The sequence below is a fragment of the Lepidochelys olivacea genome (assembly GCF_965140295.1).
Source record: "Lepidochelys olivacea isolate rLepOli2 genome assembly, chromosome: 8".
NCBI lineage: Eukaryota > Metazoa > Chordata > Testudines > Cheloniidae > Lepidochelys > Lepidochelys olivacea.
This window is the reverse complement of record NC_140418.1, coordinates 53,711,046-53,735,803: the sequence shown is the minus strand read 5'-3', so window position 1 is coordinate 53,735,803 and position 24,758 is coordinate 53,711,046. Positions and strand designations below refer to the sequence as shown.

Genomic DNA, 24,758 nt, shown 5'->3' with positions numbered 1-24,758 from the left:
AATTCCTCCAGTTAAGCAGGATGACTATGATACACACACTGCCACTAAGTCATTACACCCAGCACAGCGGCAGGTGCTTCCTGAGTCGAACAGGGTTAACTAGCACTTTCTGAGGTTTTAGACAACCACAATCAACACAACTGTCCTTCATCTGAACAATCTAATACGTCTCAATGAGGCTCCTTTCTGGCGTTGTTGGCTTTCAGTGGGCAGTGCCAATGCAGCCAGCAAACAGGAATGCGTCCTCAGTCTGTGTATCAGTGATGTGAGCAGAAAATTAAACCATGTGCATCTCCTACAGAACAAAATCCACAGACTAATTCCAATTCCAGTCTCGTGGAGGGACAGCTAGGCTGCTATGTCCAAAACTTAGCTCTGTCGCTGGTTCGGAACGCAGTACTAATGGAAATGCAACTGGGATGTCTTTGAATTACAGCTATCTTGTAAATTACAACTATGTGGAAATTCACCGCCATTCTGTCCCAGACTGGCACAGGGTTCCTGGTGGGAGGGGGTTTGAATTAAGCGATTGCTTAAGTTCTTAATTGAACTTAAGTACAATTAAGTTCTGGCCTTGATTAGCATAGGGATGTTGGAGAAGAGAGAGTCAGAAGCAAGTCTCAAGGAAGGCCATTCTCCCCCTCAGTGTGGATGGATAAATATTAACAAGGGGATACATACAAGCATCAAGGGGACCCTGTGCCCCCTGCTGTTTATTGAATTAACAGGGATACCAGGAGAGAAGAAGAAAGGGGACTGGAACCAGGGACCAGCAGATCACACACAAAGAGATTCTGTTTCTCTCTTGGGATAAGATACCTGCAGAAAAAGTGCCCACTATTTACCGCACAGGTGTCCAGACAAGCTGAGGGTGGAAGATGAGGCAGAAGAGAATAAATTCTCTTCTTATTCATACCCATCGGTTTGGTCTCTCTTTCAGAGAAGTATGGCAGAAGAAAGATGGCTATCAAACCAGGAGATTTCTACAGCTGTCTTTCCTCTACCATAAGGGCCTCACTGAAGCCAATGGGACAACTCACATGCTTAAAGTTTAAGCACATGCTCAACTGCTTTGCTGGATCAGGGCCAGAGTGCTTAGAACCTTGCAGAATCAAGCCCCTAGGTAGCAACACGGGGGTTAAAAAATAAAATACCAGGATATTTCTCCAGCGGACCCTCTGCAGTAGCTCTCATGCACCTCTAGATCAGCCCAACAGCTTTGCATGTCAGCATTCACCAAGTAATCCTCGGAAAGCCTGCACGGCCAATGCATAATTCATGAAGATGCACAGGAGTCAGTCCTTGGGAAAAGGAGCCATAATCATAACACACCTTTTGGTTGCTTTTCCCTCCCACTTTCTTTTTTCAGAGGTGGGAGTTGGTCGAGTTGTGGTCAAACCTGATTAATAGAAGATGAATTGAGCAGATATTGATAAGCTGCTTCCCATCTCACACTAACTGAATTGTAGTTCTCCAGGCAGCCAGGCAAATGAAATAAAAACAGGAGGTCTGGGCATTGACAGCTGCTCCCCTGACAGAACAAGTGCAGTCAAGGGAGCAGAAATGGGGCTTTGTTTTTAACAGATGTAATTCAATTTTCATTTGAATTTTTAAAATGACTTAAGAAAAACAATTCTAATGCTCCTCCAGCTAAAATACAACCAGCTCCTGTTCAGTATTTTGCACACTAACAGCAAAAAAGGGGCAATTCCACCTGAACTAATAAATCTGGTTTTCAGTTTTGTATGACTGAGGATTGGATCCCCCACAAGAAAAGAAAGCCTTTGTCTCATATTTCTCTTTCTTCCTCCTTATGTATCATCCCTGTTTACACTGAAAAGCAAAACTGAAGAGGCTGCTGGTTATAATTACACATTTACCCAGCAGATATACAGGCCTGAATCACCAGGTTATTTTTATCCCTATTACCTAGTCAACTGGATTTTGATAAAGAAGGCACCTCTCCTCCCCACACCTTCCTGATCCAAGTTGGTTTTCCTCTGTGTTATCCCCGTGATAACCAGCACCAATCACCGCTGAAAATAGCCAGCCTCCTACCTTGGGCAAGTCACCCTCTCATTTACTGTAGTCAAGATCTAATACTCTCCTCCATCAACTAGTTTGATTGCAAGCTCAGAGGCGGTTCTGGGATTCAAACAGCAGGCTTTGCTGTAGAGTGTGGAGACACTCACACAACTGTTTGAAGTCAGTAGCACTGGTTAAAGGCACTTTTATCCCTTTTAACTGATTGCACCAGTGTACAATTACAAGGAGAAAATAACAAGTATTTTACATTATCTGATAATAGTATGCAATTACCATGCCCCCTCATTATAAGCTTAGCCCTGTCCTAAATTATTGCACTTTGAGCTCTCACTCCACTGAAGAGCAATATAAACTGTCCTGTCATTCCAGACATTTTGCCACAGCACAAGATGATGGTACTTCCATGCTGTCTAAAACAGAAGGATCACAGTATTATGCTGACAGATTGAAAAGATTAAATGTTCACAGCATTGGCGCTTTGCCTCTAACCGCATTTCAGTTTTCATTCTCAGTGCATATTCCACTCTGTCCAAGACACACATTTATTGTACAAGGTTACTGTCAAAAAACCCCGTCAACGTAAGAGATAGCAGAAGCTACCAGGTAATGTGCTGAAGAACAGCATGAATGCTTTCAGGTCGATGAGTTCCCTGGAAAGAGGAGACCTTCATTTGTTCCATCTGTTCAATGGACAAGTGATCAGAAGGAGACCAGGATTCCAATATTTAAATTAGAACTGTGGCTACTATTTGCATGGGAATGTAGCATTTACTTTGACAAATGTAACTAAAAGCTAAACTACTGTCATGCTTTGTAAATTCTTGGGAAGAATAATGTGTGTGGGGAGGTTAAGTATAGTGGGAAAGCACTATGAATATAAGCTGTATGGGGCAGAGACTGTTTTTATATTATGTATGTGTACAGCACCTAATACAAGGGGACCCACTTGGGGATTCCAGCCATCAGCAGCATACAAATAAATGATGATAAAGCAAATTAATTAGCCCCTCCCTCCATCTCAGAAAACAAAGCTTATGAATAATTTGGCATATTTTGGAAAATGAGGCTTATTCATCTAAGAAATGGCATGCGGTGACCCAAAGAAATTTGCACAGATGTTCCTGGGCTCTAGATATCTCTTGATGCTTGTGATCAGACACCTCAGCCCAGACTGCAGAGATTAGTAATATATTATATGGATAGTTAGGAGAATGAGATTTAAACCTGTCATAAAGCATCTGAAGTATTTAATAGACTTAAGCAGCTCCTTCAATAACAAAAAGCCCTTTCATTTGCCTTAACTACCTTGTGTGCACTGCCAATGGCCTAACATCTTTCATCATGTCACTCAGGGGGATTGGCCCCATTTCAGCAAAGCACTTGAGCATGTGCTTAAGAGTTTTGCTGAATTGGGGCCTCGGTGTTAACAGGACTATTTTCTTGGCATATTTTTGTTCAATCAGTCCCTCTAGCCTCCTTTTATATTCTAGCCTTTCTAAAAACAGCCCTTTGCAGTGGATGAAGGGAATTTTCATTTGGTACCAGGGCAAGTTCCTTTACATCCAAGCAAGGAGTCGTCAGCTCCCTCAAGCAAGCCAAGTAGTGTGTCCGGGGAGAAAAGTAAAGGCCGAAACTATGGATATTTGTCACTGCAAGTGCAAAATATAGGGCAGAGTTAAAAAGTGAACATGGCCAGCTCTAAGCTTGTCAGCTTGGCTCCCTTCTGCACCGAAGAGGCTATGAAGAGAGCAGTGTGAAAGCAACCCATCTACCACATCCTACTGCAAAATTTCCAGGGTGCCCTGCATCCCACCCAACCCTACACAAAAATCTTCCTTCTCCAATACATTGGACAGCAAGCGATGCAGGGTGAGCCCAGAGGTTCCATTGTGCTGCCAACACTTTACAGAGGGCGTCCTTCCTGGCACACGGCTGACCACGAAGAGGGAACTGTCCCGGCTGAAGCAGCAGCAGCAGCTGTACCCGTGCCCTGGCCAGAATCTCCCGGCGAGCGCCACGCAGTGCCGGTAGGAACGCCGCGCGCTGGGGAGCTGTCTATGGTGCTGAACGCGTGCGTTGGAGAAGGGCTGATGAGGAGGGTGGAGACTGGGCTGCTGCCTAGGAGGGAGGGGGAGATCTCTGCGGCGGTACTAGGAGCTCCCTGCGGGTACACACGGAAGGAGAGGAGAGCTCTCTGAGCCAGTGCCCGGCGCTGGACACAAGGGAGGGGCTCCTGGGGTAACCCCGGGCAGAGTTCTCAGCAGTGTTGGATACCACAGAGCTGTCAGAGAGGCTGTAAGGGGGGCGTCCTTCAGAAGAGGGGCCGCCAGCAGCTCGGAAGCTCTGCATGGGGCTGAGCAGTGGGGGCATGGGGAGCACCCACAGAACAGCAGCTGGGGGGGTGAAGCCAGGGAAGAGGGGATGGCTGAGGAGGGGAAAGAGCAAAACCCACCCTGGTTGGGGAGAAGCTGGACAGCAGTGCACAAGCTTCTTGAGGCCCTGAACCCACCCAAGGGATTTGCACTCCCCTGCCCATGGGCGCCAGGTTTGTATAATTTTTGCTGGTGCCCAGAATGGGTCCAAGCAGAGCCAGGACTGACCGGCCGTGCCCCCGCACTTTGGGGGGTCCCACACTTCAGAGGGATGTGGGGTCTAGGGCAGCCTGAGGGGTCACTGGGGGGCCTGGCGCCACCAGCAGCAAGTGACCCAGCCCCAGCCCACCCCACTCCACCAGCTCCTGGCATCGCTCGGGGGAGGGGGTGGAAGCTGGAAAGAGATAGGGCAGGGGCTTGGGGGAAGGGGTGGAATGGGGGAAGAGGCAGGGCGGGAGCTTGGGGAAAGGGGTAGAGTGGGGGCAGGGCAGAGCAGGGCAGGTCAGCACCAGGCCCCCCACTGCTGCCGGTGCCAGGCCCCCTGTTTACCCCCAGGCTGCCCTGGATCCCAAGTACCCTGAAGCTTGGGGCTCCCCAAAGCACGGAGCCCTGGGTGCTTGCCCCACCTGCCTTATGGATAGGATGGCTCTGATTAAATATAAGCTCAAACATTGGTGGAGCCGGGCCCATGTTCCTGAATATTGGTGGAGCAGGGGCACCACGGGCCCATATAACTCACCACCTAAGATTAGGCAGCTGACCTCAGCTCTGGTACTCAAGCCCAATAGAGGAGGGGGGAGTGGAGGAGGCCTCCTCCAGAAATTTTCAGCATCTCACTCTGCCACAAGTGGCAGCAACCTAGTTTCTTGTGCACCCTGGGCCGTTGGGTGCCAAAACAGTGTAGCCATCCCTTAGCAGTTCCAGCACAGCACTGAAAAAGGCAGAGTTTTCCTGTGTGTCTCAGTGGGGGCCTGGGGAGGGCATGGGAGCCCCTGGGAGAGAGGATAAAATGAAGCATTTATTAGAAGGCAACATACCAGGAAGCAGAGTCCTGCAGAATCAAGGAGGGGTCTGTTCCCATAAAGTGAAACACAGAATCCACTCTCCACAATGCCTCCTCCATTCCAGCAAGTAACAAAGAGCAAAAGGATTTCAAGACCTTTGAGGCTTGGGGAGAAGGAGGGAAGAGTCATCAATGAGCTAAGGGGGACCCCTGTTAAGTTTCTCTGCGTGTCTACAGAGTTGGAGGAGAAGCTGAGGAGCTGAGCTGTGAGTTGGTTGTAGGTCCGAACTCGGACACACACACCCGCACCCAAGCTTCCTCGCCAGACATGACCCCATGGGTGATCCAAAACTGAGTCTCTGGAGTCAGTTGTAGGGACCAATTTGATTCTAGCCCAGAGTTCTTAAGTCAACTAACTGGAGCCTTTATTCCCGAGGAGACAACACACTCAGCTTCCGCTCTCCCTGCCAAGCCCAGGAAAGGGGAGAAAGAGACAGCCTGAAAACCGAAATTAATGCAAGCCTGGAGGGGGACAGGGGGTGGAGAGGAGCGCACCCGATTACCCCAGGCACTCTGCCTCCATGTGCCAAAGATTCTGGACTGAAAGCAGAAGGCAGGCGCTTACCTTAGACACACTGCTGCGTGCCTGCCAGCTAATGCAACACACATGTGGCGTGGAATTGCACCGATGCAAATCCGGGCACGAGAAGCAAGGGGTTTCCCCAGGGCAATGAGGAGGGAAAGGATATGGCCAGTCGATGAGCTTCTTGGCGTATTTCCTGACCATGTTATCTTCCCCAAAGAGGAAGAGGGATCTGTTGACTGTGAAGCAGTTCTGTCGGACTGGGATGGGGTTGTACAGAGCCATAGTCCTTGCCCTCTGCGCTTTGGTTTGCTTGAAGGCTCCCGGGGTCGCTCCGGAAGGCGCGGGGGGTCCCTGGCGGATCCTGTTCTGCTCAGAGCCCGCATCTCCGGGTCCCAGGCGGCCAGCCACCGCCTCCCCAAAGCGAGCCATCCTGGAAGAAAACAGAGAGGCGATCCAATCAAGGCACCCACCAACTACCAAGCAACAGAGCCGGAGGAGGGGGAAGGGGGGTGAAGCGGTCCCAGTCGGCAATCCCCCGCTCTGAGCTGCTCAGTCTAATGGCCAGCGCTCTGGGTCTCCTCCATTCCTCTGCCTTTCAAAACCAGCCCCGAGGCATGCTTTAGATCTGGCCGCCCGCGAGACAGAGCTGTTCTCCCGACCGCCCCGCCGCCTGGGCAGGGAGCAGGCAGGCTGCAGGCAGACGGCTGTCCCGGAGGGTAACAGCTTGCGGAGCTGGGGGGGAAGCGGCGGAGAGGCTGAGTCCCTTGGCGCAGCCCCTAGGCAGCATCCGCGCGCTCCACCCCGGAGCCGGGGGTTAAACCAGGCGCAGCATCGTCTCGGGTCTTTGTTGCAAACCAAAAGGCCAGGTCCGATCCCCGGCTGCCGCCTTTAACTCCGCGCAGGAGCCGCGCCAGAGCCCCCTCTGCTCCGGCGGCTCAGAGCCTCCGCGCCTCCAAGCCTTGCCATCGGGCCATGCAGCCGGGCGGCGCGAGCAACAGGGCGCGGGGAGCACAGGCGGCAGGCCGGCCCCGCTAGAGCCGAGCGCTGAACTTCCTCGCCAGGGGCTCCATCTTCTGCCTCAGCCTCCCAGCGGCTCTCTGGCGCGCGTGGAGCAAGGCGCACCCCCCAGTCCCGCCCCGGCGCAGGGCGGGGGGATGCAGCCACCGGGGCCGGCGAGGAAGCTGCGGCGGCTCCGCAGCCCCGCGCCCGTTAGCGCTCAGGGAGCCAATGGCAAAAATCCACCCGGCGCCTTTCTTTGGGCGAGCGAGCGACGGAGCCGCGGGGGGAGGGCGAGCGCTCTGGAGGGAACAAAGAAGCGAAGTGGAGTCCGCTCCAGGGAGCTGCTGCCTGGCTGGCTCGCGCTACTCTCCCTTCTCCCCGAAGGGCCACGTGGGGAGACCCCTCCCTGGCCAGGCAGCCCCCAAGCGCTGAGCCCGGGCAGGGATTTAAAGCAACCCCCCCCCCCCCACACACACACACACCGCCCTGGGCGCCACAGCCCCTCTGCCCGCTCCGGGGAACCTGCCGGCTGCCCAGCAAAGCGGCCCCGGAGCCAGCAGCACGCGCCCCGCGCAGGGAGCCGCCCCTCCTCTGCCTGGCCGCCCGGGCTCCCGGCACGGGCCTGCTGGGCACCAACTCACCCGCCGCGCCGGAGGGGGCCCGGGCGGGTTTGGCTGCTGCTGGCTGAGGCTCTGCGCTCTAAGCCTTGCGCGCCCCCAGCGCCGGCGCGAGCCAAAGCCGGGCGCCCTCTGTCCCTGGCTGCCTCGGATGGGCTCTAGCTCCGGCCCCCGCTCCACGGGATCCCATCGCCACCCTTCACATCCGCCAGCCAGCGCCAGATGTGCCAACGCTGCCTCGAGCACCCTCCCAGCAACGAGGGGGGTCACTGGGGCCAGCACCTGGCCACTGACCTCCAGTGCTTCAGTTCGTGCGTGCCAAGGAGGGTGAGCAGACCTCCACAGATTAGGGACTTGGTCTTAGAGACATAACTATCCGCCCACAAAAGAAGTGTTCCGATTTTTCACACTTACAATCCCCTCACCTCCTGCCCAGCTTTGGAAACCTTAGCCTCCTTTCCAGAGGCGCTGAGCCTCCAGGACTCCAGCCAGCACCAAAAGCTATCACCAGTGTACAGCATGTCTGAAAAACCAGGCCCAGGTGTCTGGAGTTGGTCACCCAAAAGCAGAGGCCCACCCAAGTCAGGGGCCGCTCCTGAAAACATTGTTTTAATGCTCTCTATCAGTGGCCCCCAATCCACCAGAAGCCCCACTGAGCCCACTTCCAGATGTGGTCTTTAAAGCTTAAATTATAGATTCATTAAGGCTGGAGCTGTTTCCAGGGTATAGTTGGACAGCGCTGGGCACAGTGGGCCCCAAAGTGCTACTGTCATAAATAATAAACCACAACACCTGAGTTTTCTTTTTAAGCAGAATGATCACCCCTGCTAGAAAGCAAGCTCGGTTTGGTAGGGGGTGCAGACAAGAACCTTAGAGCACAGGCCTGCTTCAGAAGGCAGAGTGAAACTGGGGTTTTAAAAAAAAGGGGTGGATGGGTGGGTTGGGTTTATTTCAAACCCAAACAGCTGTTAGGACACTGTTAACATTTAGATTTCCCCTCTGCTGTGTCTCCAATCACCTTTGCTCCACACAGCACTGATCTCACCAGGGAATTGAATTATAACTGGTGGTTTCAGTATGGTCTTACCAGATCCCTTAGAGCGATCCCATTGACATTGTCTTCCAACTCCCCAAGGGAGCAGAGCGCATGGCCCACCCTGAGAAGTTAATGGGTTCCCAGAGCCACCCAAGCAATTCCCAGCACAGAAGCAATCCAATGGATTTCATTCCCTCTCCCCTGCCCCCAAACTAACAGTTTGAATTGTTTGTGAAACTCTCATCTTTTACTCAAACCAGGGAGTGAGCTTTTTCAGTAAGTGGGGGGGCGGGGTGAGCAGTGTGTGGTGAATATTCACAGTCCGCATGGTGCTGGTAAATTTTATATAATTACATGGCATTGCCACTGATTCTGGTCACTGATGGGATGGCACATGTGTAGCTAACCTGTGTGTGCACACTGTAAAATCAACAACCAGCCATACAATCTGACATGTCCTTTGGGCCAATATTCAAGAATCCCTGTGTACAGCCATCTAGGAATGCGTATTCATGCTGGCCAGCTCCAGCGAGCATGAGGGGACTGCCAACGTGCCATGTGGGACTCATCATTTCCTTCTGCATGGGAATGACTGGCCCAGCTCCGGGCTGTGCATTGTGCCTGTTAACTGGACTGCTGGCAGAAGGCAGCCCAATAGGAGCCGTAGCTGGTAATGGATGAATCATCCCACAGGCAGGTGGCACAGAGCTGGCGTGGCTTCCCTCTGCTCGGACAATCCTCAGCTACTGGACTGGTTACTTGGGAAATCTCAGAGCTTGGCAAAGCTCAGAGAAAACCGGGCTGGAGGAGGGCAAAGATGGATTTAAACCCACCTTTTGTTCCCTCTCCCTCCCCCGTGTTGTGCTGTGTACTCCTTAGACACAGCTTTCCACTTTTCCCTCTGCTCTAGCACAAAGACACAACCAGAGGCTTCCCCTTAATACATCTGCAAGGCTGGGAACTCCAGTCCTGCATCCCCACCACCCTCCCCCACAGTTCCCACACATAGGGAAACAGTTTCCCCACACAGGGAAGATGCAAAAAACCCACACCTTCAAGAGCACCCTCTGGCTTGAAGCGGTTTCCATCATATACAGGGTTTACAGTTTGGTTCAATGGCTCTCAGCACCCCCACTGTACAAATTGTTCCAACACCCCTAAGTTTAGAGGTTCTAAATAGGGAAGAAAGACAAATATTTGGGCTTAGGGAGCTCAACACACTCCTGCCATAACTGCTGAAATCAGAGGCACCACAGCCCTGGATTTGGCCTGCTGTCTTAGAGGCGTGGCTGCACTGCACACTAGATTCAGTGCAACCTGGAGTGGTTCCTAGGCATTGCCAACATGCTGCTAGGTCGGGGAAGGGGTGGAAGCAGTACTGACTGATGACTAAATACAGTACAATTGATTCACTTCAGACAAGATGCTGCCCTAACTGAATTATGATTTGTGGATTCTTCCCTTCCCCTCCACCCAGCACCGCATTAGGAATGAGGTTGCTGTTCCTACCTTTCAACTATGTTAATTCAGCCTGTAGTATGGCAAACTGCCATATAACGATCCCCAGCCCAGCCGAGCTCCCTGCCCTTCCGCTTGCACTGCCAGGTGCTCCATGGGTTTTCTCATTCATGTCAAGTTAGCAAAGATCTTCTTGGTTTTGGTATGAGCATTCTCGCTGGGCCAAATGCTAACCAGGTATAGCTAACTTCACAAGTAACTATGCAAAATGATTTCCTCATCCCCCTGCTCCCTCTGTGTCTCACACACCCAAGGTGGCTGAAGGCAATACAACAATAGGCTCTTTCCCCTCCAGTGAGAGCCAGGGACAACTAGAGGCTCCTTTCTCCCATCAGAGCAAAGAAGGAACTCCTGATTGCTCCCCTCCAGCCCAACGGAACAGTCTGGTAGTCATCCCCCCACCCATCCTCTCCTCTTTCCCAGGGTGCACCAGGGAATCTGTAATATGGGAATTCCTTCATGGGATGGGGTGCTTCTGAAGCAACTTCCCTATGCCAGTGGGACAAAGACGTCTCACTACATCCCCCTACACGGCACAAGATGACAGTGTGACGGGCCACTCACTTGTCCCAGTGTGGAACAAAGGGAATGCCAGTGTTGAGAGAGAGAGATTCTCCCCCAGGGAAAACAGAGGATGCTTGAAACAAAATTGCCCCAGCCAGGCGAGGAGCTGCAGAACTTATTCCCCAGGAGGATCATTACTATTTTGTTTAATGACTCCCACTCTGGCATACGGCTCTGCTAGCGTTTTGTTGGTCAGTGGGAAAGGTGACGAACATACAGATGTTTAAGCAGTACAAAGGCCCAACAGGTTTAGAGCTGGCTAAATATATTGTGAATGAAAAATATCAGGATAAAGTGTTACCAACAGACAGGGGCATGGGGAGTGCTTTGAGGGTAGCAGGATTGGGGGTGTTGTGATAATCGGGCCTAGACATTTACTCGAATTATGAGCTTACCCACAAGAAGTGAGAGAAAGTTCATAAAATGTCACAATAACTTGTAACAAATGTTGATGGGACAAGGTATGAAAGGGGGGTGGACAGACTGAATTAGTCCAGACAAAAAGAGCCCCCTGATAGAAATCGAGGACTGTGTTAAGATCATGCCTGGTAAACAGGAAAAGTGTGGAACCAGAAACCAGTGAATCTAAATTGATGCATCAGAAATTAGGCCTACTTTGTGGACAAAACAATGAGGGAATGGGCTATTCCACCCACCACTCCCTTTTTGGGGTACTTACAAAAGAGACCTTTAGGACAAAAATTGGCTATTGGAGCAAGCTTCATCATCATGGCTACAACCCACACCATCTCCTGGGACCACAGACCTTCTGTGTCCTAATCCTAAGAAATGTCAACCAGACCAGACAAGAGTGGAAGGACCCAGATGATATCACCAGCTCTGCTGGCTCCAGCTGAATCCCTGGGATGAAACGGGATTCAACTTTAGCAGGAGCAGCAGTAACAGCTCCAGCCCATCTCAGCTAACTTCTCTTTTCCTCACAAGAACGGTGATTGCCACCTTTGCTACCTTCTAAGATGGTGGTTTTCAAACTTTTTTTCTGAGAACCCAGTTGAAGAAAATTGTTGATGCCCGCAACCCAATGGAGCTGGGGATGACGGCTTTGGGGTGTGGGAGGGGCTCAGGGCTGGGGCAGAGGGTTGAGGTGCAGGGCTGGGGCTGGGAATGAGAGGTTCAGGGTGTGGGAGGGGGCTCTAGGCTGTGGCACAGGGTTGGGGTGCAGGAGGGAGTCAGGGATCTGGGCTGGGGTGCAGGCTCTGGGGTGGGGCCAGGGATGAGAAGTTTGGGGGGTGCAGGAGGGGCTCCAGGTTTGGGGGGGGCTCAGAGCTGGGGTTTGGGTGAAGGAGGGGATCTGGGCTCTGGGCTGAGGTTGCAGGTTCTGGGATGGGGCCAGGGATGGGGGTTTGGGGTGCAGGAAAGGGTTCTGGGTTTGGGGGGGCTCAGGGCTGGGGCAGGGGTTTGGGGTGCAGGAGGGGGTCAAGGCTCTTGGCTGGGGGTGCAGGCTCTGGGGTGGGGCTGGGGATGAAGGGTTTGGGGTGCAGGAAGGGGTTCCAGGTTTGGGGGGGCTCAGGGCTGGGGCACGGGATTGGGGCACAAGGTTGGGGTGCAGACTTACCTCCAGTGCCTCCCGGTCAGCAGCGCAGCCGGGGCACAGAGGCAGGCTTCCTACCTATCCTGGAACCATGGACCACGCTGCGCCCCGGAAATGGCCAGCAGCAGGTCCAGCTCCTAGTCAGAGGTGTGCAAGCAGCTTTGCGCAACTCTCGCCAGCAGGCACCGCCCTCCCCCAGAAACCAGCCAATGGGAGTGCAGGCCAGTGCTCGGGGCAGGGGCAGCACGCAGGGAATACATACAGAGAAAGTGGAAGCTGCCATACAAACTGTAAGAGACTAATTAATTAAGATGAGCTATTATCAGCAGGAGAAAAAAAACTTTTGTAGTGATCATCAAGATGGCCCATTTAGACAGTTGACAAGAAGGTGTGAGGATACTTAACACGGGGAAATAGATTCAATATGTGTAATGACCCAGCCACTCCCAGTCTCTGTTCACACCCAAGTTAATGGTATCTAGTTTGCATATTAATACAAGCTCAGCAGTTTCTCGTTGGAATCTGTTTTTGAAGCTTTTCTGTTGCAAAATTGCCACCCTTGAATCTTTTACTGAGTGGCCAGAGAAGTTAGAGATGCTCTAAGAGATGGTCAAATAAGAAGGGTTTCCTACTAAAAACTCTCTCCAGCTCAAGGGAAAGGGAACAAGGGATGCTGTTCAAATGAAAGCCTCACTTAATACTTCACATTTCAAATGCTTTAACTGTTTTTCTTTCTTTTCTTTATCTTTAATAAAAGGTGAAAAGGATTTGTAATGGTGTGTTTGCCATGCTACTAAGCAGGCTGAAGCCTCTGTATACCAAACCCTAACACACTGTTTAACGCTGGACAGTGACTAGGTTGTAACAACATCTTTGGCCCATTTATTCCATCCAAATTAATACAATGGGGGGAATCTATTTTGACAGAGCACCGACTAGTTCCTAAATGGACACTGACCAATCCAAGAGTCTGGCAGGGAGCAGCACACTGCCAGAATACGGGTTTTCTTATAGCCTGACTTTGAAAGAGAATATTTTAGCATAGGGCCTTATTTTAACAAATGCCATTGTATTACATATGGTCTGATCCTGCACTTGCCATCAACTTCACAAGGAGCAAGATCGAACCAAAATGGTGGGGCAGCTTGCATACAGCTTTGTTTGGAACAATAATTCTGAAGTATTGTTATAAGAGAAACTGCATTTGGCTTGCATAGCTCCTGAAAGCTTCTCTCTGCTACCACAGCGCCATCTTCTGGCTATTTGTTACATCTCTAACTGAATGAGAACCGACAGACCCACATACCTCTCCAAAAAGAGTGACATTACAATTAACGGGACATTTTACAGGCAGGCATTTCACTTATTGGGACTTCACAATCATACTAAGAATGACTTTTTCCTTTTTGAAGAATTTGGAATGTGACTCAAAGGCTGCTATCCTCCCAGAAAAAAAACCCATTAACAAATGCAATTACACTAAGACGATACAAAACACAGCAAAAAGGGCAACTATTGCCTACAATATATTTTGCATTTTCCTTCTGTCCAGCAGATTCAATTTCGCACTAATCCACAGAGGTAACAAATGCTCCATGAGGTGCTACCCAGTTCCGCTAATTGTGATTAAAATATTTTTGCGCTTACTATGCAATGCATGAATATAGCAAAAATAGTGTTATCTCCACATCGGCCCATTTTACCATAGATAAAAACACACAAACACAGAGGCTGAGTGTATGGCAAGCACAAAGAATCAGTTCACCTTTGTAAACGTTTTATTCGCGCTTATAAAGGCTGAACTTCACAATGAGTCACGAGGGGATTCCACAGCAAACTGAGCCTAACCGAAGCCCATGGAAGTCAATAGGAGTTTTTCCATTAACACCAAAGTATCTTGGATCATATTCATTGTAAAATGAAGGATAGCTTTGTGATAAGGTACTGGATAGGGACTATGGAGATCTGGGCTCAATTACTGTCTCCTCCTCAAATAGTCAAGCTAAGCGCTTTCTCAGGGGCCAGCTCAAGACTGTGGAATGAACTCCCCCAGAAACTAAGGACCATCACAAACCTGACCAACCTTCTACTCTAAGTGCACGGCACATTTCTTTGCCCTTGCCTTCTCTAACAAACATGTAGAATTGACTATACAACTCCATTACACATGCTTCTCCCCATGGGGAGAGGATGACAGAAACACATGACAGATGTTAGGCATGTGGCTTAATGCACTACAGGAAGGCATTCAGATAAGTCAGTAATTAGTGTGTTATAAGAACCTACAGAGAACAGAACTATCTGGCCTTGTCAGGGGTGTAGAAAACCCACACACCCCTGGTGCCATGGCTATGCTGACAAAACTCTGGGTGTAGATGCAGCTGTGTCACTGAACGAGTGCTTTCCTCAGTGTAGCTAGAGCTTTTTCGGAAGGTGGTGTTCCTACACCAGCAGGAAAACTCCCTCGCTCAGTGTAGGCTGCATCTACAGTAGGGAGCTATACCAACATAGGTTCCATAGTGTAGACAAACCTTAATCTCTCTGTTTCTCAGTTCCACTTCTATAAAATGAAAGTAATAATACCCCCTCCCTTCCACTCTTTTTCTGTTTCATCTAGTTAGATTTTGGGGGCATGGATTGTCCCTTATACGTTATTGTAAAAAGCCTAGCACAATGGGATGCAAATCTTGAAACTGCCTACTAATCATAATGGTCAGAATCTTAATACATATTTATGACTAAGTCCAATTTCAGAACCAGTAAAAAGAAGGGGACACACACCGACAGTGAAGCAGTAACTCAAAATGTTGGTGATGTTTCAGATTTGACCCTCTTTTCAGTTTTGACATTTTTAAAGTGTAAAACGAAGGCTACATCATGAGTCCCATCAGCCAGTTGTGTTCTTCAGGGACAGTGCAGCTGCTAACAAAGCCAAGGATGAAAACTATCAGATCAAAGTGACTCATGTTTGTGGATGGTGAAGGTCTCTGCTTTCCTCATTTGTGATGTTGCCAGAATGTTTGATGAGTTATACTCTTTTATAAAAAGTTGACTTTTAGCATCACTTTCTTTAAAAATGATGTTTCAATTATAGGAAAAAATTCCCAATGTCAAATTAGTGTCATATGAGGTACTGGTGCTGGATTTTAAAAGGGACTAGATAATTTTGTCACCAAGAACAAAATTTGTAGCAATACAGGCAATCAAACCTCCTGCTTCCTGGCATAAATTGATTATTGGCAGGGATCAGGAGGGAATGTGGCCAGGTGCATTATGGGTTTAGGGCATTTCTCCCTCTGAAGGGACACACCCTTCTGTGAAGTATCAGATAGTAGGCACGGTCAAAGGCAGAACTCCAGAATTCGTGGACTATGGATCTGATCAGGTATGGAAGATCCTATGATAATATTTTATTTCTGTAACAATGCATAGAACTTTTCAGGTCATTTAACTTTCCCCTGCACCTACAATGACTCTCACCAACCCATGGCACCCAGTGGGGAAGGAGATTCCCTTCCTGCTTTTTGCCCTGAAGCTTGCACACAGACAATTACCTACTCCTGGCTTTCCCTCCCTCAAGACCTGGACAGGTTGTTTTAAAATAAAATGTGACTGGCTGTTTATACCAATAGATGTAAAATGGTTAAATAAAGAGCTGTGATTATACCTATGACCAAATGCATGCCTGTATTCACACCATACACACTATTATGATAATCTTCATACACAATATGCCTTGTGAGGTGTCATTTGAAAATGAATAACTTGCTGGTCAATATCATCATGGTGAAATGTATATTGCTACACTGTGTGTAAAGTTATGAAATCTCCCTAGTATGATGTTGAAGGCACATGTTCAAAACTCAGATAGTCCCGATTAGGTAAAACTGATTAAGCAGGTCTGGAACAAAGGGATGTGTGTTTACCTCAATTGTAAATAGAGTCCTCAGACAGTCAGAGGAAGAAGGAAGAAAATAAGGAGCAAAAACATCCCAAGTGATCTCTCCCTATCCATCTCTCTCTTTTCCATCCAAGACGACAAAAGAAACAGCCTATGAACTTTGGGTGCAGATCCTGACCTGAAACTTGGTCAGCAATGATACTGGGAACCTGTGGTGAGAACTTCACCTTAGACCAAGTCTAGTCTGTTACATTTAGTAGTAGGAAGCATTTTATCTTTATTTTCTTGTAACCATTTCTGGCTTTAATCCCTTAATACTTGCACTCATTTGAAAACTCTCTCTTTGTAGTTAAATAAACTGTTTTTGTTCTTTAATCAACATTAATCCAGTGTTGTAAACTGTGTGGGCCACTTCATTTAAGGTGGCAAGTTGTTGTATATCGTTCCCTTACAAGGCAACAGACCTTTGTTATCTGAATTGTCCAGGAGAGGGCTGGACAGTGCAGTACACAATACATGTTTGGAGGGGGTGGGGGAAATCCAGGACTGGGAGTGTGATGCGGTCACCCTGCAAGTGGAAACTAAGGCTGGTGGAAGCCAGAGTGTGACTGAAGAGTGGCTGCCAGGCTGCAGCTACACACTGACCTTCAGGGTGTGACTTGCATGCTGGCAAGCTGTTTGTGAGCGGCCCATGTGAGAACTACAGCAGCAAGGCATTCCCTAGGTTGCAGGACAGGGTGACACTGCCCCTCACGGGTCTGGATTGCACCCCAAAATGTCATAATATCCCTGTCAACTGTACACTATGGAAAGGATCACTAGCCTGGCCCTAAATTTAAAGTTACACTGCACGAAGCCTATGGGACAATTCTCTCCTGGTGTATATATGATGCAGCTCCAGTCACTTTGATTGCTATGTTGATAGCAGATTGCCATCTGCTGATCTAATCTACATGATCTGTCTAATTTACACTGTAACATGAACATAAACAAGCAGATAAAGACAACAAGGAGGGACCTGAGTATAAAATAGCCAATACATATTGAAGGTCTGTACCTCCTCAGGTCTAGCAGGACCTTTTTCTTCAGGCCTGTGTTTCAGCAAGGATCTCATCAGGTTAACGGTGTATGTGTGTGTATATATATAATGAAGGTACTTCAAACAATTGGGTCCAGAACACATTTTACAGCCACACCCAGTGTGTATAAAATGCTAACAGATCAGGCTGGTAGCCGTTTTACAGCCATGTGGCCCAGGTACAAATGACCTTGCAAGGCAGTGGAGAACCAGGCTTCTTGAGGAAGATTTTCAAAGGCACAGATGGGAATTAGGCACCTCCCACTGAAAGTCAATAGGAGTTGTGTGCCTAATTGCTATCTGTCTCTGAAAATCCATCCCTTGTGGATACACTCCTTGTCTGCACAGAGTAGGTATGGTCTTAGCACCAATGAACACCACAAAGCCACCCTTCAATGTTACCGTGGTGGGGTACTTATCACATGCAAAAAGCCATTACAAGATCCTCCCTCCCCCCATAAGTAGGGACAATACCATTCATTTTAAAAACTCCGAAGTCAGAAGTTGGATTCCCAGGGTGTCTCCAATTAAAAGCAGCAGTGTGTGTGAATTACAGTATGCTTTACACCACTGTAGAGCAAATTAAACATTTCACTTAATATGGTTTGAAACACACCTCGCCCTCCCCCATTGTTGACACTGGCCTCAATGCCTGGCATGGCTGTTCCAGGGGGCTTTTGGAGATTGTGACAGTTAGTTAAATTTGGATGCATAATTTATAGCTTTGTGTTAACTGTACGGGCCTCTCTGATCTCTTATCAATATAATTTCTCTTTGAATATATGTATGCATTTGACCTTGGAAAGTCAGTTTCCTGGGTTTGCCTAGGTGACATATCCAGGCACTTATCCAAGTGTATGCTGTTTAGGAGTCATTAGAACCGACAAAGAAAAGTCTAATAATTATGTAGGCAGTTCCTGAGGGTGTGATGGGCGTAGGAAGTAACATGAGTCAGGCCAAACTGTTATTGAAAGAGGAATGTGTTTTAATGAGCAAACAGCAAAAAGGAAATACCCATCTTGATCTGGACTATGGGATGAGGTAATCCCCTAAATACTAACTGAGATTTAAACATGTTAACTGCCAGAGTCTCGGGGCTATAATGGTAGGATCTTTAGCTACAGTGAGTCGTGCACCTTTCTTGGATGAGAGTTGAGAGAAAACAGATATCTGTAGCCAGGGGGGAAACACAAAGGGTCAAATTCTTTGCCAGTGTAGCAATCCTAGGCACTTCTAGGAGTCCCTTCCACCCAGGGATCTCAGAATGCTTTGCAAAGAGTGAGTGAAGTTTTACTCACCCATAGGAGCTAGAAAGTCTTATAACCTTTGTACAGGTGAGAAAACTGGGGAACAGAGAGGTTAAGTGCCTTGCCCAAAGGCTGTGCAGTTAGCCAATGCCAGTGCTGGGAACAGAATTCATGAGTCTCTCTTTCCTCCGGCCACGCATGCACACACCTCGCCATGCCTGGTTTCTCATGACATTCACCTTCATGAGAAACAAATGCTATGACAAGGATGCCTCCGCAAGTCAAATTAAAGGTCAGAACAGGAGTCAGTCACTATAAAACCTACCACTTTCCCCCTCCTCGCTGTTCTTCAACACTAAAAATGCTGTAGGGTCAGGAGTGTTTGGAAGATGTAAAAGTCACAGGCTCCAAATACTGCTGAACCTGTGACAACTTGCAAGTTATGCCAATGAGACACAGAGGGCCTCATTCTCATTTACACTAAGGCCCCTTCAGACTGCTCTGGCACTGTGATGGTGCTGTAAAGTGGGTGTGAATTATATTTTTAAACCTACTTTAGGGGCCCTTAAAGCAGTGTAAAGGGGCACTAGAGTAATTGAGAATTAAGCCCATAAGCACGTTGCCCATTTCTCCAAGTTTTTATAAGACTGCCCATCACTATGGTATCAGAACACCTCTACCTGCAAACAAAAAGGGGATTTTACATATATTCTGTCATCGAATAAATTGTAAGCCAAGAAATGTGACTTTTCAAGGGCTAAAATAATTTAAAACAGCTTTAAAGGGAACACCAAAAAATCTGCCAATCTAGTGTCATGACGTTAAAAGAAGAACACCGAATAACTTTTGCAGATCTGGAACAAGCGGAACTGCACCATGCCATATCAAGGTCAGCTCTTCACGGTTAGGTGTGTTACCACAAATGTCACAATCGAAAGTGCAACCTCTGCACCTTCCACCCTCCAGCCACTCTGATTCATGCTTAACAACATCCCCAGTGTTTTTTGTCCTGTTGGCTTTGTTTTCTTTAAAAAACAGAATGCTACTTAAAATAAGCACTCAGGAGGGCTTGGTGCCTCTGCATGGAAATTTAGTAGGAACTTGGTTCACAGTGGAATCTTACCCATCAAGAATATAAAACATGGATGGCAAGGGGAAAGTGGAAATTAGGGATCTACACACATCTCGCGGCTGGGCTGAGCTGAATATTTATAGCCTTGCTGTTCATAGTTAACTGTCTGGTAGCTGCATATACTGGCAAACAAGAACTATGTTTAGTGACAGTTAAGGTTGTGGCAGGACAGACCACATCCACCCAAAACCTTAAAAGCATGGAAAGAAGAAGGTAAGAGGAAAGGCTTGTGCATTCTTTTCCACTTTCATGTTGCCTCGAACACTACTGATAACACACTCCTGCGCTCCATAAGGCTTTTCACTTCTGTCAAGGCTGATTCCTGTCTCTGGCACTTCGAGTACAGAAGGTGTGTGCCCGCAAGGCCTCTAAATATTAATACTGGCCATTCCAGGCTTGTATTAAACTCCCAAGCTTACAGCTTTTCTCTGACCTTGGATTGCTAGATGCTGCCACCTCTCAAGTGCAGAACCCCTTTGAGAGCCCAGGAGGGTGCACTTGGGAATTCCTTCCTGTGGAGTACCCTCAAGCCCTTTCACACACCCCTCCAGGGAAGAGCTGAGAAAGGAAAAGAAAAAAACAAGAAATCAGTTGTTGCCATCAGCTAACTAAAATATATGTGCACAACCTCTTAAGACACAGAAATCCAATCCTGTTCCTAAAAAAAGTAAATTTGATTTTAAAAAAAGAAAGAAAATACAACTGGAAACTCAGGCTATTGCTATACTTTAAAAGAGTAACTACAAGGATTAAGCACCAAGAATAACTTTCTTGAGGTCAGACTTAAAGGTTACAAGCAAAACAAAAGCATCTGCCCAGAGGAGTCCACAAGCCATAAAGAAATAAAAAGAGAGAAACCTAATCATGTCTTCCTAGACATTTCCTGATCTACTTACATCTCTGGGGTTTCAAATTAGTAGTTTCTAGGTATGATACTGAGGATTTTTCATACCTGGCCCCAAGCTTCTTACAGCATAGCTGCTGCCAAGTCCGCCTCTCTAGCTGGTAGAACCCTCACAGATGGACAAAGGGGAAGTTTTTTTTCCAATTTTAAAAATTTCTAGCCTTCCCATTGGCTCTTTTGGTCAGGTGCCCACTTTTGCCTGTGCACAGCAGTGAGACTTTTTAACCCTTTACAGGTAAAGCAAGTAGAGAACAACTACTAAGAGGGATTTTATAGCTAACTGGCTAGCTGGGTGTCCATAAAAGGGAGCTCTCCCCCGCCCCCTTCACTTATCACAACTTCCATCTCCATCACACACCCAAAAGCCAGCATACCCCCAACTTTATCAAAGTTGCCCTCTAGCATTCCGATTCAAATAGTATATAAGGCAGGGGCCACACGATGAGCAATGACGAGAAAACAAAATATTGAATAGTTAAGTGAACACTGTCCATTCTGTGCACTGAATGAGGCAGGGGCTGTGGGGAAAAAATAGAATTGGACCATGTAATTAAAGACTGTAGCCTAATGCATACACACAAGCGGGGCAAACTAAGGTTGCAGAGGCAACCTTCATTCTGGCATTTCCCAGCTTTTGAGTGCTTGACTTTGCAACCTTAATAATGTTGTTTTAATGTAGTTCTTGTGTGTAATTTCCTCTGTTTTTAGAAAAAACAAACTGAAAAAACACAAATTCCATCATGTGACATCCTATTGACACCCACTTGCATCATCAGCAGGGTTGGAACCTTTGGATCACCGCACAGACCTCTGCCACTGGAGCTAACAAAGCAGCTGATAGCAGTAGTAGGCTGTCATCCTCTATGAGAATCAGCACTAGAGGGGGAGGACACACACTTTACCAGATAGTTTCACAGATAGTTGCTGACAGCAGAGGAATGGGGAGACTCAGGGACCTTGGGTTCCATTCCAGGCTCTGGAGGGAGGTGTCCTCTCATGGTCATAGACCCTTCTACTTGTTCTCCCCACCATAGGATTGACCTCATCTTCTCTGTCCCTGTCTGGAACTCTGTCTCTTCCTTACCTTTGGGCTCCATGCCCCAATCTCATTTTTCCTTGCCTATGCAGTCACATCTCCACTCACGATTCTCATGCCAGTCCCAGTCTCCTTGCCAAGATTCCCAGTCTCCTTGCCTAGTCTCCCCTCTGGAATATTTTTCCAAGTCTCCCCTTCCAGTCTTACTGTCTCACCTCACACTAATCGCTCCCCAATTTCTTGTCCAAGTCTCTTTATCCAGCCATACCTCACCTTCCAATCCAATCTTTCTTCCTCTACGCCCTTCCCTCTCACACTGATTCCCAGTCCCAGTCTCCTTGTCCCAGCCAGTCCCAGTCTCCCGCTCCATCCAGCTATTTGTCCAATCTCGTTGTCATCTTCGCCCTGCCCCCATCAGCCAACTGGCTCCCAGTTCCCCCCCTCACTCCATTTCCCTCACCAGCGCTCAGTCCCACTCGCCTTGCCCAGCCAGTCCTCCCCTCCCCTCCGCTACTCACTGGATTTCTGCCCTAGTCCCCTTGACCAACCAGTCCCAATCTCCGTGCCCCACAACTCCCAGTCAGGAAAATAATCAGGGTGGGGTGAGTAGGGCAGCCGCCCAGGGTGCCAAGATGCAGAGGCAGAACAATGGGGCACAAGCAAAGGCGACATGTAAAGCCCCACACAGCAGGGCTCGGGGAGGGAGCACCACCCCCATTCCCTGACTCACTTCAGTGGACTACCCAGCCTGTCTGGGTTGGGGGGAACAACCAAAAACATATGGTGGGGGGCACATGACCCCCCCACCCCATCACCTCTGGGCAGAAAAATGAACAAAAAAAGAGGTGGGGTGGGGGCACAAATGCTCACGCTGAGCACTAAAATACCTGCTTACAGCTCTGCTCCCAATCACAGTTTCTCTTCCCCCCAACTCCAATCCCAGTGTCCTTGTCCCATTCTTCTACTTTCCTTACTCCTGGTCCAGCTCTTGTTCCCCTTGCACGAGAGTCAGGCAGCTGCCTCCTCCATGCTGAAGGTGTCAGCAGGATGGGGTCACAGGAGAAACAGGATCCCTGCGCTGGACCCCACACTGGGCCCCGACCCCACACTGGGCCGGAGCAGCTGGGAACTACAATTGCAGGGAAAGTCCTGCTGAGCCCCAATATCCTTCGGCTGGTGCATGCTCAATTGCTCTGTAGAGATGGCTTGTGCACCATCTGGTCACACGCAGGAGCTATGAGACGCTCGGGCATGCTCAGTGAGGACAGAATATTGGGAGATTTTTAGCTGCTAAAATTGTAGACGTCTCCACCGAGCATGTGCAAACTGCAATTTTTCAAAGGCTTATAAGTTGTCCAATTTGGGTGGATTTTCACAGGAACAGCAAAAGAGCACATCCCTAACCTAATGGCCATCATCTTGGCACACTCTTTCAAAGCCTGGGGGTGCAACAGCTTCTCAAAGAAAATGTCTCAAGAATTTTTTTTTAACATGGGCAAAACAGGGTCTTGTCATGGGAAACATTGGGCACCTTGATAATACGCAGCGCTACCAGCCCCACCTACAACATTGACAGGTTTAAATCAATGTACTATTATTATTTGTATTGCAGTCGTGCCTGAGGAGCACCGCACATGGACCCAGACCCCACTGTGCTGTACAAACAGAAGAAAAAAAGACAGTTTCTGCCCCAAAGAGCTTTCAGTCTAAGTAGTTTCAGAGAGTGTCCCCATGCAGAGTTGCACCAATTTAAATGAATCCATTTAAAATCACACCTTTAGTTAAACTGGAGTTCTGTGTGCGGACCTGGCCTAACTGGGGTCAATTAAGTGGCCTCATTGAGTTGTTTACACAGACATGGGTGCAATATCAACTCAGGTAATTAAATTTCCGACCATTGATCAGCTGTGACCAATCACACCCCTAGGAGCTGGCAGCGGCATTTGCTCCTACCGGGATACCCACTTCCCCCATCCCAATGCGATGCCCACTGCTAGTGATGACTATCCCATTATGTCGATGATAGAGTGGACATTCCCTGGTCTCTCCCATACTATCAGTAACTGGTGGGAACCTTCCACTTTATACTCAATACATTAGCCTCTTTCCAAGAGCTGACATGCAGCCTCAATCCCTTGAGCACCTGGCTCTTAGGCTTGTGAGCACAATGACCTCTCCAATTCATACATCCAAAACAAACTCTCACTCTTCACTGGAATGCACAGGGTTTGTCTCTATAAGAGGTTAATTCCTTGTATCCTCCACTCAGACCAACTCTAGTTCTGTGACAAACCCAGGGAATGTAGACAGGGGTTTGTTCTCCCCTTTCACGCCCCCACACTAGTTTTGATCATTTCTATTTCATAAGAATAGGACACTCCAGGCTGCGTGTTCACTGAAGAGCGTAGCACTTCTTGGGCTCACTCCCTCTGCCTTAGGCTGCTGTGCTTTACATGTCCAAAGAGGCATGAAATAATCAGCCATTAATAAACTGCCCAAAGTGCCCTGCTGCTTTATTTAGCTTTCAGTGCCGGTCTCTAATTAGCAATCCAAGTCACATCCCTGATGCTGAAGTCACCTTTCCACTGGACAAAAAATAAATCGTGCACCATTCTTGTCCCACCCCTAAAGGCAAGACATGCCCCTTGCAAGGTGGAACCACACCCCCTTGCGTTTTTTAGCTTGGGAAGAAGAGGTTCTCCTTTTGACTGCCCAGTGACTCCCTGCCACACATCCCTTTGTCTCCTTCCTCCTTCCCCAAGCCTCACCCCCTTTATCCCCTGCCCATGACATGGAAGCACCATTCATGAATCTCCCAAACAAGCAGTCTATTTGTTGGGAGGGGGGATCCTATCAGAGGAGCTGAATAACTAGACAAATTATAAGGGGATGGCATGTGAAGTGTTGACAGACCTTAGATAGGAAGCTACAAAACAGGGACAACATACTGGACAGTGGATCAGGGGTCTTTTAAAAAAAATTCCCTTAGACAAAAATCAAGCAGGCTCTAAGCGTCGTTTCAAATCTCTCCAGTACAGCACTCACCTATCTCTGTGCTTTGCAAACCCTGCACGAGGTCCTGTGACAGAAGGTGCTATAGAAGTGCCTGCCAAGTCAAAGAACAAGTAGGATACTGTAGGCTAGATCCTCAGCACCACCCTGGCAGC

At 48.5% G+C, this 24,758-nt stretch overlaps 1 protein-coding gene across 1 annotated transcript in view; it reads right to left on the bottom strand.

The window, feature by feature from the left end:
• The window catches only part of CACNA1E (calcium voltage-gated channel subunit alpha1 E), a 257,484-nt gene that overhangs the window by 217,527 nt on the left and 15,199 nt on the right, over positions 1-24,758 (bottom strand). The window contains exon 2 of the mRNA XM_084636282.1: positions 6,171-6,437. Within this exon, the coding sequence (XP_084492408.1) occupies positions 6,171-6,437 (267 nt within the window). The remainder of the gene's footprint in view (positions 1-6,170; positions 6,438-24,758) is intronic.